Here is a 15,096-nt window from a genome sequence, read left to right as displayed (position 1 = left end):
TGGCATTGTTTTCTTTTTGTTCAAAATCTCTCAAAAAAAAAATGTAAAAGAAGTTAAATAAATAGGGAAATACCTAATAGCTTAGAGCTTTTTGTTAATAGAGAGAGGGTGGTTGGTAAATAAGATAAAAAAAATAAAAACTATCCGAGGGCTTTGAATAAAGTCACCCCATCTATCAATTGCATGCGAACATATTTTTTTACGGATTAGGTAGATACCTAGGTACATATGCCTCTATATGGTTTAAATTCAAAACTTTAATATACATATTAAGGTATGCCTTCATTTCAAAAATACCTACCTACCTTGCTTCTTATAAAGAGAGAAACCTGAAAGACAAGCTAAAGAAAACCTGCACTTCATGTTTTTTTTTTTTATGTTTTATTGTTCGCCCATCGCCCCCTTCGTCCGCACGTAGGTATTTATATTTATTTTGTACGTGTGTTTGTTATGACGTAGGTCTTCTACTCTGCCTGCTGCTGCCGGCTGAATGCTTGAGGTAAATTCGAATTGAAATCGAAATTATCGTCATATCAGATGGGATTGGATATTATTTGCGGTTAGGTAGGTCACTAACCGATTCAGGGGCAGTTAACCCATAGGAAGTAATAGGTATGTATAATAATGTTTTTTTTCGGTAAAATTATAATTAGCAAGAAACGATTGTCGCGCGCAATGTCATTAGCATTACAGATTTGGGAGGAAGGGATTGATACAAAATTGCAAATTACAAAGTTAATTGTACCATCGGGACAGAGAGAGTAGGCAGTTATTAGGACTGCTTTGAAACCGAATTAACTACCCAATTAATTTTGTAGGAACATTTTCATAAATAAAATTATTTATATTGTCATTTTTGAGGTGGTTATAGGTACTTCTTTTCCGGCATTTATATAAGAGTGAAAATTTACTTTTTGACACATGTCAAAATGACATTTATCTTTATTAACTTACTCATCGATTACACCGAATCATTAGCCGCGTTCCTTTGAATAGAAATCTAGTACAACATTCCTATCTACTTGAGTAATAGATCTTCTAATCATTTACTTATGAGTAGTCTACCACCTCCAAAGGAACGCGGCTACTACTACTAAAATGTTAAAGGCATGTTCACACAAGTAGGAAAAAAGTTTTGATAAAATTGAATTTCTCTGAGTGAGAAGAAGGTATAACTTCAATCGTGTGTACATGTGTATACAAACTCTTTTTTTTATTGGTACCTCCGCCTTGATAATATTGCATGTATCGACTTTTTACATAATGTATTCAGTTGCTAACATTTTCTATTTTTTTTTTTTTTACAGACTGATTTGTGCGGCATTAAATGGCGCAAATTTGTAAATGGTGAACGACACAATGCATCGGCCGATCCATTGGACGATCCAATATTACGCTCATATTCGCGATGCATGCAAGCGGATATGTTATGCGTATGGCGTCGGGTTCAATCTACCAAACAAGATCAACCCGACCCAAATAATACGATGTCATATGATATTTGCACATCGAAAATACATCCACCATTGTCGTTTGCCGCATCAAAAGAATTATGGATATTTTGGTATGGAGAGGAGCCAGACTTAAATGGTTTAGTTGATACGGAATTGTTAAGAGTTTCTGGTAAGTTTTAATAATAAAATATTTATTTAGTACTTTAGAGAAGGATACTCGTATATGCATAAATCTTGAAGAAAGACATGCCTTGAAAACGACGACATTGGTTGATCTTGGTTGTCATGAGTGGAAATGTATTGTGCAGTTTAAACCTTTCAGCTATGAACTAACATGAAAGTGTTTAAGACAATAAAACAGATCGCAAAAATATATGGTTATAATGAAATATTGGTCAATAAATCTTATAAAAAAAACATACAGACAAAATAACTTGACATGAATCGTCAACATTATTTTTAAAAAATTGAAAGATTGAAGAAACAAATTAAAAACAAAAATTAAAAACAAAATACAAATTATCGAATTTGTTAGGTTCAACAAAAGACAAAACAGATAATATTAATATTTTGGGCATTTATGCAATAAAATGTAGTGAAATTAAAGTGTTTATTATGACCAAACAAAAAGAAATGTCGCTACTCGCCTAAAACAACACCGTACCTATATTCGTAACAGCCAAGCTTATAGATCAGAATTAGCACGCATTAAACAACAACCATATGTGTGTGAATATCGAGAATATGCGTATGAAAGTTTTTTTTAACAACTGATAAATGGAACTGAATGGGTAAACAAACGGAATTTATTTAACACTGGGAAAAATGAAAACCAAACAGACCCAAATGTTAATTGCATCGATACCGTATTTTTTTCGTTATTAATCGGGAGCTTGAGGGGTGGGCCACACAATTGTGCGGTGACGCTATTGCATCGCCCGTCGTTTTAATGGGGAAAAATACTCGCAGGTTCCCAAAACATAGCTACGTCAACGCATGATTGGTTACATCCATCAGTAGATTGTAGTAGATTAGTTCCTATAGAATCAAATGGCTGCGTTAGCTAACGTGAAAAAAAAGCATGTGTGCACCGAACCGGACCTATGTAAGTCTTGACAATTGACATACATATTTCAACAAATTTTATAACTAAATATTTGCTAAACTGTCCTAAGATGCCATTTTGAATATGAATATCAGATAATCCTCAATTAAAACTTAATAAAAATGACTTATTTTCTGTTGGTAGGAAGAGAATATAAAACAATAGCGTCATTTTACATACATTTTACATAATATGTTTTGTATGTTTTGGGAAATGAGGGCAAAAAACATACTCAATTAGGATCTATACACAAAATAAAAAAAAAATTATTAGCTTTGCTATTGAATTTTCTTTTTTAGCAAGAAATATTGATTTTTATCTTTATTCTTCGAACAGAAAAGCAGCTCCCATTTTACACAGGACCTGTTTTATTTTTTTTTTCTGCTCAGCAGCAGCTATCCCATCAATGTAGTACCCGGCAACAGTAAAGGCAATTCAATAGAAAAACTTCCACATTCGGTGTGTGTTTCTCTCTACTTCCCTTATTCGCTATGTTTCTGTTGGTTTTTTTTTTTTTTTTGTTGCTTCGCCCCGAATATTCCAAGATGGGACAGTGAAAATAATATTTTACTTTAAATTCGTGTTTCATCGTGCGCTAAACCATACCCATTTCATCCCTCTGATGTGAGACACGGGGGATGGAAAAAAAATCGTCGAGCAATGGGAGTAGAAATGTGAGGACAAAGCTTGGGAAGAAGTGTGCTGTAAATATAATCGATTCAGAATTGTCTTTTTTTTCCTTTTTTTTTTTGTTGGGTTTTTCGGAACCCTCGCAATATTTCGTACGTTTTTTTTGGTTTGTCGTTGCTTTTGTAAGGTTTTTTTGTCCCATTCTATACAAAGTATGTGTGTACATTGATTTCGTTTAGGCCTCTGCAAACAACCACTATAGAGACCAATACTATGCAATCTCTTTTAAAAGCGCCGCTGGCTCTGGTGCCTACTATTGCTGCTGGTGATAAATACAAAAAATGAGGAGCAGTACCTTCCTATAGTTGCCTGATTCAAAATTCTGTTGCCTTGCACGCCTACACTACAGTACACATACTGAGATGGGGGTACTTTCACGTCGTTGTCTTCGTCCTTTTTGAGAAGAATAAGCAACAGCACGTGTATTATATACAGTTAACTTATGGTAGGTACCTTCATACCTACCTATCTATCTATCTACTATTCACTCTATATGGTATGTTTTTGTACTGCGTGGTTCTCACTCTCTGGAACTTTTTTTTTTTGGATTTTGCGCACTAATGGAAATAGTTCAACGCGCCACTCACAGTTTCTGTTTTTCTGTAGGTGATTTGGCGGTCTAAATTAGAAAAAAAGGGGAAAAAATGTTTTGCAGACAAAATTTTGAACTTTTCACAGTAAATTCTGGAATATTGGAGGGTGTTCTGTGTTTGAATGTGTTGGCACAAGGAACTACACCATACAACACAGTATGTGCGTAGTAATATGAAACCCCTTTTATTCTTTGTACCTATATTCTGCAACAGGGAAGTGAAATTTGTGTAGGTAATGAAAGAAACCCTTTTTTTTTTAGCGAAAAGTGGGGAAGTGTCTTCCTTTGTTTCGTCAGCTTGGCATCAAAAAAATTTGTTTGCTCTTAAATGATCCAAAAATTTGAATCCATTATTTATCAGTTTATGTATATCTAGACAGATTTAAGAAAATGGTATCTAATTTCTTAAAAACATCTTTTATGTATTCAACATCTTCAGTTTCAATATACCTATTCAATTGATTTTCTCGATGACTTCAGCCGCTTTTACTGAAACTAAGCACCATTTAGTGTTAGTTTTACAGTCAATACTTCAGTGAAAGGTTGGTAATGGAGTGTTCATCTAAATATAGGATGTGTCTCTAATATTGGTCACAAACAAAAGTTCACTAACTTGATAGTGAAACTCGATATAAGTGTTTGTTTATTGTAAAAAGCCTTAAGCACGGGTCACACCTAGTTGGCGCCATCCGCTTATTGATTCGCTGTCTGGCTAACAGATGCTAAACATTTTTTGTTCCGCCAGCTGGTAGCCGCTGCTTGCTACCAAAAGTTAGAAATGTTAAATTTTGCCAGCGACTGATAAATACTTGCCAGCTGACAGCAGCAGAGCCAAGTTTTTATGGGCGAGTTTCATCTAACAATACTTGACATTTAATTCACATTTTGACCACCAGTAGAGCATTCCCCCAAATGGGGATTGGTAAATTTGACAATCAAAAAATTTGCTTCAAATGTCATGTAATGTCAGATGACAAATCCATCCGCCATTTTTATTCATACAAAATGTAAGCATACAAACGATTTTACTATTCTGAGTACTACGGTTACCGCCCGTCACTACTTTACATTTAATTCAGCCTCTGATGACTACCACCATACGTATATTCTTCAATCCCTAATTCTCTCATGCTCCTTTATGTGGCATACATATATTTGAACACGCCTCATTCATAAAGTCAAAATCACGTTTATAGCACTGTTCCTTTAGAATCATTCTCAATCATCTATTACAAAGTACTTCTTGTTGCTTTTATGATTACGAACAAACGAAATGAAGTTTGACAATTCGTTCTCATGTGACAGCTCATAAAAACAAATCAATTAATTGTCAAGTTTTGTGGTTAAAACACACCATATACATATGAGTAATGCGTTCCACATTTTAGCGAATTAAAAATTTATTCCACCTCATTTTTTTGCATTAAAAAATTTTCTTTCATTTTTGCCGGCAAATTCAATTCAATTCAATTTAAGTTTATTGAGACTTTCTTTTTTTTAACATTTGATTTATAAAAGTAGAAAAACTTATACTAGGTTTTATTGCTGACTTTGAATTGGTCTAGCTCATACATTCAAATTATTATAAAAAGATTTACATTATCTTTTGAAAAAATAGTAAATAACTTGACTAGTTACATATGTGTTTAAGTGTTGCTCAGGGCAAAACAAAAGAACAATTTGACATTAATTTTAGAAGTTGTCATACATTTAGAAGTTGAATCTGACACTTCTTGTTTTTATAGAGCATGAAAATGTATGTATAAATAAAATGAAATATTATACACAAATATTTCCATTAAAAAAAAAAACAATACTTCCTATCTATTTATATACATTTTGTTTACTCTTCATAAGAAAATAAAACCAAACTCAAAATACCCCACCACCACCTAGTCGTTTATAACCCCAAAAAATTCAGATTATGATTTCATTGAATCCATTCTGGAATAATAATAATAATGACGAAAAGTTGTTTGGATAAAAATTATAGCATACACTTTATGTTGACCAAGTTATTTGTTAAGTGGCCATAAGCTTTAATTGACCAATAAAAATCAACAAGTGGTCTTTATGTTTATTAAACGCGTCTCCATAACCATAACCAAAGAAAAAAATATAAAGACGATGATAAACGACTTTTATTTATTATTTTTGTTGGAATGACAGTTATTGAGGATTCATTCAGAACTGTCAGATGGTGTAATTTCGAAGACTCGAAATAAACACCTTCATCTATCGAGGTTCTTAAAAATATGTCAAAATAAAACGTCATTCTATTTTTGTTGCTTCTTTTTTGCTTCTAATTGTCTAATCAAGTTTTCTTAAACAAGTTACACATAAGGCATAAACTAATTATTCTTTATAACGCAGTTAAATTGCAAATAAATTGGTTGATGGCCAGAGGCAAAAACAAATAAAAATATTGCCTTTTCTGGCTTATTGAGGCATAAAACAAAAAACAGCACAAAAAAGTACCATACACATACAAAAATAAGCTGTTAATATGTAGAGGTTAGATATAAACCCAACCACATATACCTAGCATAAAAGCTATAATAAAAAGCACACACTATACCTACCTCTTTTTTTCAGCTTTTTTCTTGTTTGTTTGGTGCAATTATTATTTGTTTTCCCCTCTTATCGGTGATTTGACAGCTACGCATGGCGATGGTTAGTGTTTTTTTCTCATCAATATTTTGGTCGTGGTGAATTATAAAATGAGAGTTAGATACTCACTCTCCATCCATGATTCGTCTCTAATAATTACAAAAAAACAGGAGCTTTTTTTTTTTAGAGAATACAATTTCAAACATAAATTTTAATTTATGTAAGTATTGTTCTTGAAAGATTCCCTCAACAGACCTATGGATGTTGTTGCTCAAACATCGTTGTTCGTCGTCGTTCGTTGTCGTCAATGAGGTCAACGAAAGTCGATATAATTTCAAAGACAGAAGTTTGCGGATGTAACTGAAAAGCACAAACCGCAACCGGCTGTAGGGAAAAAAAAGTGGGTCGATTTAAATTTCTAGCTTCTAGTTTTGCATGCTTATGTATTATTTTTTTTAATAGACCAAGTATGAAGGTAGATAGGGACTAGGTATTAAAACTGTTAAGTTTGGTCGAACCTTTAAGGTGGAAATACAAGAATATTGCCTGCAGAAGCAATGTTTGTACCGAAAGGCGGTGTTCACATTGGCATCACTACGCCGACTTATTTTGACATTGCTTTCTCATTTGCACTTCATGGTGAGAAAGAGAAAGCAAAAAAAGGGGGATAGCATTTAAAATCTTTAGACTCACAGAAATGTCAAAATGAGTCGGCTGGCGTTGAATGACCAATGTGAACATCATCAAGAAATGTCAAACTAAGCGGTCTGACGTTAATACATGACGTTTAATTCTAACACAAGACAAAAGTTATGAACACTCATTCCTGTACTTTTTTATTCAGAGTCAACATTTTGTACGCAATCAAAAATTGAAAAAAAAAAAAATCAAATTTCTGGCAACGTTTAACCATGTGACGTTTAATTCTGGCAATGATGTTTATATACGTCAACTTTCTTTATTTGGACAAAATAATCACTGAATGCACTTTATTTAGCAAGGAATGTTCATTCCAAATGCGAGATAAGAAGTTAAAACAAATTTGAGGTATCAAATTAACCAAAAAATGAAGAGGGGTATACCTGCCTGCCTACCTAAAAGGTAAACAGAAATACCTACCTAATAATATCCAGTCTAGTACACATTATTGGTAGGTATTTAAGCATGAAAGTATGTATATATTTGTGTGAGTAAATATCTTATGCCGAAAGCAAATATCATGATAATGCATCGCGGAACGGATGAGGCGATGAGAGGCAACAGACAGATCGGAATCGGGTACAAAAGATACAATCTCCGCCGCTCCGTTCTCCGTTCCGACTATAAATCCGAATCTCGATGACATCTGGTGTGGTGAATTCACACTAAAAAGTGTTTTATAGTGGTGTTGGTGTGGTGTGGTGTGAAAAATGAGTTTGAGAGTGTATATATTTTCTTTTTGATTGTAGATGTTTTAATTTGTTGGATAGCGACTTTAATGTTAATTTTAGTAAAGAAGTGTGCGTTTCTCCGTCATTACTATTGAATCGATGCGTTTCGGAATGTAATTTTTACAATGACCTTGAAGATATATTTTCATAATTTCATTTTATATGGTTTTGTATGGATTTTCACCACCAATTTTATTGCAATGATGTGACATGAGATAGGTATTGGTACCAACAAAGAGAATAATAAGAAAGTTAAAACTTAAAAATTAATTTCATAAACAAATTTTTGTTTTACCTACTTTGTCTTCTGTATTTTTTAACACACAAAAAATTAATAGTCAATGTACTTTTAGGGTTTATTTGTTGTATTCAAAAGTAAGGACATTAACACCACTTCAATGGAAAAAAGAAACAAAAAAAAAAAAATACGGATATGATATGCCTATGTGTGAGGTTTCTGTACTGTACATAAGTATATTTGTTTATTCATATCAAAAGCGGAATAAATTTACGGAACCATTTACCTAATGTCAAAAAGTCGTTGCCGTTAGGTGTATTATACGACGATGTACGTTGCAAACAACACTAGAGAATGGTGACTTTTCCAGAGTTGCCGTTTTAAGTTTGTTTTTCCCTTTTGTTAAGTCAAATATAGGTAGGTACCTATATACAAATATGTAGAGATAGGAAGGTAATATCAACGGTGTGCTGTTGTTTGTTTCTTTAGTTTTTGTATATTTTTTCTTGTTGTCTTTGTCACTGGAAATCGTGCTTTGTTTTGATGTTCTTTTCGTATATGAGGGAAGAAAAAAGAAGATTTGATTGCACTCAGATTATTGTTTGGAAAAAATAAGGCAGATGAATATAGACAGGGGATGAATAAAGTGGGTGCGATGTAGGTATAACTAAACATCTGTATGTATTTTGTTCCTGAAAAAATAAGCAAAAAAACAATACATACTAACTTTGGGTATATTAAGTAATATTGATTTTAATACTCCTAATTGTGTTGCTTGGGTAATTGAGTAGGCATACCTAGTAGGTACTTATGTATATAAAATTTGTAAAACTATGTAATAGATAGTAATCTAACTGGTGGCGCTAGATGTAAAGGTAGACAAAAGCTTTGACACGTGCTTTCAAAAACCGGTTGAACTAAGAGTCTATACCTATGATTAGTTATTGACTTTTGTGTACGAAAATTTGTTGAAATCCGCTTTGTTAAATTTTTTTTGTTTAAATGAATAAAAAAACACAATTCTTTCAATAATGGTAAGGTACCCGCATCCCTTAAATTTAACCATTATTCGGTGTTAGTACGAATAGGTGTGGTAACAAAGAGCAACAGGAGTATGAACACTGCTATTTTGTTTCACATCCATATTTAGGGATCGCACCTCGATTATATCGAGTCTTGACGGTGTTCACATTGGCCTCAATTTTGACATAGCCAAAAGAGGGATGAAGTTTGAAAATCTTTTACAGAAACACTTCACTCAGATTTAACTGCAATTGTGACACGCAATTTAACTGAGAGTTTAGATGAGTCAATTTGATGAGTATTATAGGTACTTAGTTAGAACAAAAAGTGTTGATCGACATAATGTGACCGCTGCTTTATGCCTTAATTTGTATTGAAGATTGTATATGCGATCTGAAATAACTTCAGTGCATAATATAATATAAAATTGTTAGATCAAAAAATAATTTTAAATCTAACAATTCATTGAACAAGGTATACCTACACTTGTTTTTTTTTTACTTGTACTATAATCAGTGAATGAGTAAACAAATTTCGTACCAAAAACATCTCGCAAAAAATGAAGGAAACAAAAAAAAAACAAAAGCAAAATAAAAATAAAAAAAGAACACATCATTTGCCGAAATTGTGTCAAGCTTTTGAAAGTGAATTTCTTTCCCGCGGCAGTGACGTTGTTAAAAACTCTCAAGTAGACGTGTGAATACGATTTAAACAAATATTTATGTACATGGGTACATACTATACCATAACATCTATTGATAATGTTTTGATGGCAGTGAATGGTATTTGATGACGAGTTGTTTCAGCTTAACGGTGTTGTGCTTCTGTATCTTTTTGTTATTTTTATTTATTGCTTTAAGGCCCCCTTTTAAAGTGACAGAAAATAAATGATTTTAGGAAGGAAAGAGTGCGACATCTATGAGTGAAACAAATTTAAGAAATCTGAGAATTAGAGCGCGCAAAAATACATACGTACATGTTTTTGAATGTTTTTTTTTTTGTTTTACCTTCTATACCTCGTATGTATAAGTATATGCATATTTTTTTTATATCTTTTCTTTTATGTTGTTTTTTGTTTTTATTGCGACGACAACCAAACCGATGATACCCCATTCACTAAACAGCAATGTAGCCACGGCTTCGGCTCCCGCACCGCACCTCCTAGTATAAAAAATGGTGATGGTGAACCGAAACCGAATAGTGGCAATGGTGAGCGACTGAACGTGTTGTTCGCCGCAGCAGAGGCATGCAGGTTCCCAGAGTTGCGACTTGCGACTTGCGACGACGACGACGATGGTTTCCACCGCGGTCATCTACCTCCTCCTCTTTCTTTTTGTCTTTCGCGTACGTAGCTGGTTGATTGTTATGTTGCTGCTTACTGTTTTGCTGTTCGTTTTTTGTTGTTTTATTTGTGCTTGACTTCTATTTTTACATTGTGGAATCTACTTACGTATTACGTACACTTATTTATTATGCCTTGTAGGTTTTTTTTCTCTTTTTTTTAATTTTTTAACATTCGAAGATTTTTAAAATTATCGAGTTTATATTTCGTTTCTCGATCAAATAGTTGTGTAGTGTAGGTATACATTCTTGTTTTTTCTTTTTGTTTCTCTCTACTTGGTTGGTCTCATAATAAAGACAGAGAGAAACTAAATCTCACAGAGCGCATAAGCTGCACTTTTTTTTTACGTTTTATTTCAAATCAGAAACACAATATTATTATTACTGTGGTGCTCTCTATAACTAGCATGAGTGTATGTTGTTATTAAGGTAAACAAGACTTGTGAATGGGTTTGTGAATTGATTTCTATATTTTCTGGTTCCAGAAAAAGCTACATTATCTTAAGATCCACTCTTTCTTGTTTCCTTCATATATTTTTTTTTTTTGCTAACCTGTATGGTGATATAGATATGTATCTGTATCGATGGTGTTTTGCAATCGTCTCTCTTTTTATTTCTTCGTCTTCTTTTTATGTTGGTGATGTGTAACACTAACAAAAACCAACGTTAGTAAGAGTTATTTTCTAATAAATTGTGAATAATCTAGAAATTAGATTGATTTTTTTGCAATCAACTTTGAAGTTTCGAGATGTTGAGGATTAATTTTATAGAGTTGCTAAAAAGTAATTTGAAAATTTGTACATATCTGATTATTTTTTGTAATATTTTGTGTTGTCATTAAAAACATAGTTGAGTCATCCATTATTAATGTTTACGCACCCATATTGCGATGTAGATAATGGATTCATATAGACAAAAAATTACAGAGCTATTAAAAGTTGAGAACTAAAGTACTATGCCCGGTCAACCTTTTATCTTCTTATTATCTCAAGATTTAACTTACAAAAAATGTTTTAATTAAGTAAAAATCTAGTTCCCTACATTACTAAATAATTTACATATTTTTAATGAAAAGCCAGTTATTGTGCTAGATACACTCATATCGGTTAATTGAATAAAATAATGAAAAAATTTGTCAATATGGAAAAGTTAACTAAAGCGGAATTTGTATTCTGGGCGCACTCCTTTCCTTTTCAAGTTCATACTACTTCTACTTCTTTTTCATTTTTTACCGACTTCCAAAAAGGAGGAGGTATTCAATTCGTCTGTATTTTTTTTTTTTTCTTATGTTTGTTACCGCATAACTTTACACTGAGTGAACCAATTTTGATAATTCTTTTTGTATTGGAAAGCTGGTGGCTGCAGTGTGGTCCCATTTCGTTCACTTTTAGCCATAGGAACTATTTTAAAAACCATAAAACTTTGATCCATGGAAGTCGGTTTTGTTTTTTTGCTAAAAATGATTATTACACATTTTTAACCCAATTCCTTTTTGGGTACCTAATCTGAAACTTTTCGACAATTTTTCTTTCTCTGAGAGAATTTTATTCCCACTCTTTAAAATTTGACAGGTTTCATATTGGGCAACATTGTAGTTACGAACACACCCAAGATCAATTACTATTGAAAAGAAGACTCATGAGTCATGAGTAGAAGAAATCTAGTACTACCAAATGGACATCCTATTTTGTGCAATTGACATTCGAAATGTCATTTCACTAAAATGCCGTTCAGGCACTAAGTTTCAAACGATAATTAACGTCATTATAATGCTGAATGCATAATGAATGCATTCATGTTTATTTTAGCCGGGTCCAAAATTACTGGAAATTTAAACTTTTTACAGCATTCTGAATTATCGTTGCGCGTATTTATAAAACTATGCTTACCTTTCTACATACATTATTGAATGGAACTTAGTAATTTGACGACAAAAGTAAATTATTAATTTAAGAAATGTTCTAAAAAATTGTAATTGTATTTAAAGTCAAATAAAAATTAAAAAACACTGATGGCAAAAAATCGAACGAAACGCCGGAAAAATTAATGGATTAATCTTTTAATTGCTTTAAAAAATCAATGATCAGAAAAGCCCAAATTAAAAATATGTACTCAATATTTGACATAAATATAACTGATAAATAAATATTACAACCAAGCAGTTAAGAATACAGCCCTATGATGGTAGCCGATCGGAAGAGATTTGTATCCGATTTGTACGATTTTTTCAGTTTTCATATGATTTTAACCCTTCCGACTGTAAAATCGGACAGATTTACGAAAAAAATCTTAGGTGCGTTGAAAATTCAAAATACATGCGATGCTATGCAGTGAACTGTCAAAATATTTGCGACGGGTAGTGCTTTGTACTTTTTTTTCTTTCCGATTCCTTCCGATAGAAAATCAAACGTGAAATACTATCCGAAAAATATAAAAACCAAAAAAATTGGAATAATAAACAAATAAATTGTTCAAAAACACACAAATGAGTGCACAAAACAGTAATGTGCAAGTAATTTCTATTATTGTATGTTTTTGTGTTTCTAGTGTTTTGTTAAATGTTATTTTCACGATAAAAAAAATATTTTTGCAAACTGGTAGATGTCAAGTGAGTGCGTTGTTTGAAGTCAATTTTTCTCCTCAAATTCGGGTACCGTGAATACAAAAATCTTCCGATCGGAACTTTTCTCCGATCGGATATTTTTCCGATCGGCTACCATCATAGGGCTGATAGTTTATCTGTTTATTAAGTACCTACATGTATTTCTGACGTAGGATGTTCACCAACTTTAAAAGACCGGTTAAATCGGGCTCCAAAATCTACTCTTTAGTATTTCTGGTTGCTTCAACTCCTTTTTTTTTCTAAAAAAAGCAGGTCCTTGAATGCACTCCGTACTAAAAAGTACTTAACAGTAAATGCTGCTGCCCAAATGTCGAACAAGTAACTATGCATTGTTGACAGTTTTCTGTTTTTGTCAGTTTTTTGACAGATTTTTTGTATAGGTTCACGCAAATGAGGTTTAGAAATCTCAACAAGCTAAACCGGTCAAATAATTGGGATAGAAAAATTCACTTGTGATAAGTATATCTTTATTTCTACCCTGGTATTCTCTTGTCATCTTACGCACACCTCACACCAACAATAACAAATTTTGATAGATAGAAACAGCGGAAGTGCCGAATACCTGACACAAGAATAAGAATAGGTACCTACCTTACCTACGTATACTTTCATTCACGCATTTCACCTGCAAAATATAAAATGAGAATGTAAATTGCTCCTTCCTCGCATGATGGCTTTTGCTCTTTTTTCTCTCTGGTTTCTTCTTTTTTGTATCATCTTTGTCGTTATTTTCTAATGATTGTACATGTATGCATGCATACACTTACCTAATGACTTTTTTTTTTAATGGTAGGTACTCTGCTCATTTTCTCAAATGAGGTGAATAACATGATGTTTCTTCCATCCGGCATGTATCAGTATCAATAGTATCTTTATCGCACTCATAAACATCACAAAGCATGAAGCCTTTATCAAAAGGTAGAAAATGACACAGTACTAGCAACACATTTTGGTTTTCTTTGAGAGCGATACCAGCCTGATTTATTATGTTTACATGTACGCCAACCAGCAGCAGCAGCAGCGGTGAAAACCCTGTCGATGTGAAGTACCCATAAACACCACACATTTCATAGCTTCAACAAGAATAAAGAAACAAAAAAACCAAAAAAACCAAAGCGTCTGCACCTTCTTTGGTAACGTAGGTAGGAAGGTAAATTTTATTTTTCAATAAACAGGAGGTAGGTAGGTATAGGTTGCCTAGAAAAAAGCCTAGAAAAAAACCGACAAGGATTTGAATATCTCTATTATCGGAAGAAACAAGGAAAAATCTGCGCATGCGAACAAATGAATAATGAAAGAAAGGTGAATATGCAGAATGATCAGGAAACTGGGAAAGTGTCTTCCACTTTAAATTTTTGCCTACACTCTGTAATCTTCCGAAAAAGTAGGAAGTAGGAAAGTACCTACATATTCACCTTCCCTCCGAAAATGGACTAACATAAGTGGGAGCTTTTTATATGCAAAAGAACAAAAATTCCAAAGTTCTCTCCCAAACGAAGCATATCCAAAATATCCTTCCTTCTTAATTTTAATCAATTATTCAGGGAATTTCCTTACTCACCATTCTCTCTCATAATGACTACATATTTATCGATATTTAAACACCAAGCCCGTTGTTGTACACAATAATGTGTGATAACCTGATTTCCTAGACGGTTGCCGATGAAATCTGGCACCGCCGCATAAATTCATTTTACAATAATTAGACCAGACGTCATTACCCTTTGTTGGTGTGTTAAGGAGCGAGAGGAGCAACATAAAATACTACACATTCAAAGAAAAAATTTACTCTCTCGTGTGGCGCTGAGAGAGCGACTCTGTGTTAAATAAAAAAAAAACATTGAGAAGCGGCAACTATTATTTCGGTGTATGCGTGACAAAAACGGATTCCCCTCTTTTTGATCATCTACCTACACACATCTCTATAAAAATACCTTTCTTCCAAATCGTATAGCTACTTTTTTTATCGGCCTCTCTTGATGGTGGCTCA

The 15,096-nt window shown here is 33.0% G+C and overlaps 1 protein-coding gene across 3 annotated transcripts in view; it reads left to right on the top strand.

Annotated features, from left to right (window-relative positions):
* The window catches only part of LOC129912451 (mediator of RNA polymerase II transcription subunit 13), a 58,428-nt gene that overhangs the window by 17,976 nt on the left and 25,356 nt on the right, over positions 1 to 15,096 (top strand). For all 3 annotated transcript variants that reach the window (XM_055990684.1, XM_055990683.1, XM_055990685.1), the window contains exon 2: positions 1,308 to 1,623. In XM_055990684.1, the coding sequence (XP_055846659.1) occupies positions 1,308 to 1,623 (316 nt within the window). The remainder of the gene's footprint in view (positions 1 to 1,307; positions 1,624 to 15,096) is intronic.

Source organism: Episyrphus balteatus, chromosome 2, assembly GCF_945859705.1.
Source record: "Episyrphus balteatus chromosome 2, idEpiBalt1.1, whole genome shotgun sequence".
In the NCBI taxonomy this organism is placed as follows: Eukaryota; Metazoa; Arthropoda; class Insecta; order Diptera; family Syrphidae; genus Episyrphus; species Episyrphus balteatus.
This window is presented reverse-complemented; position numbering and strand designations above follow the sequence as displayed.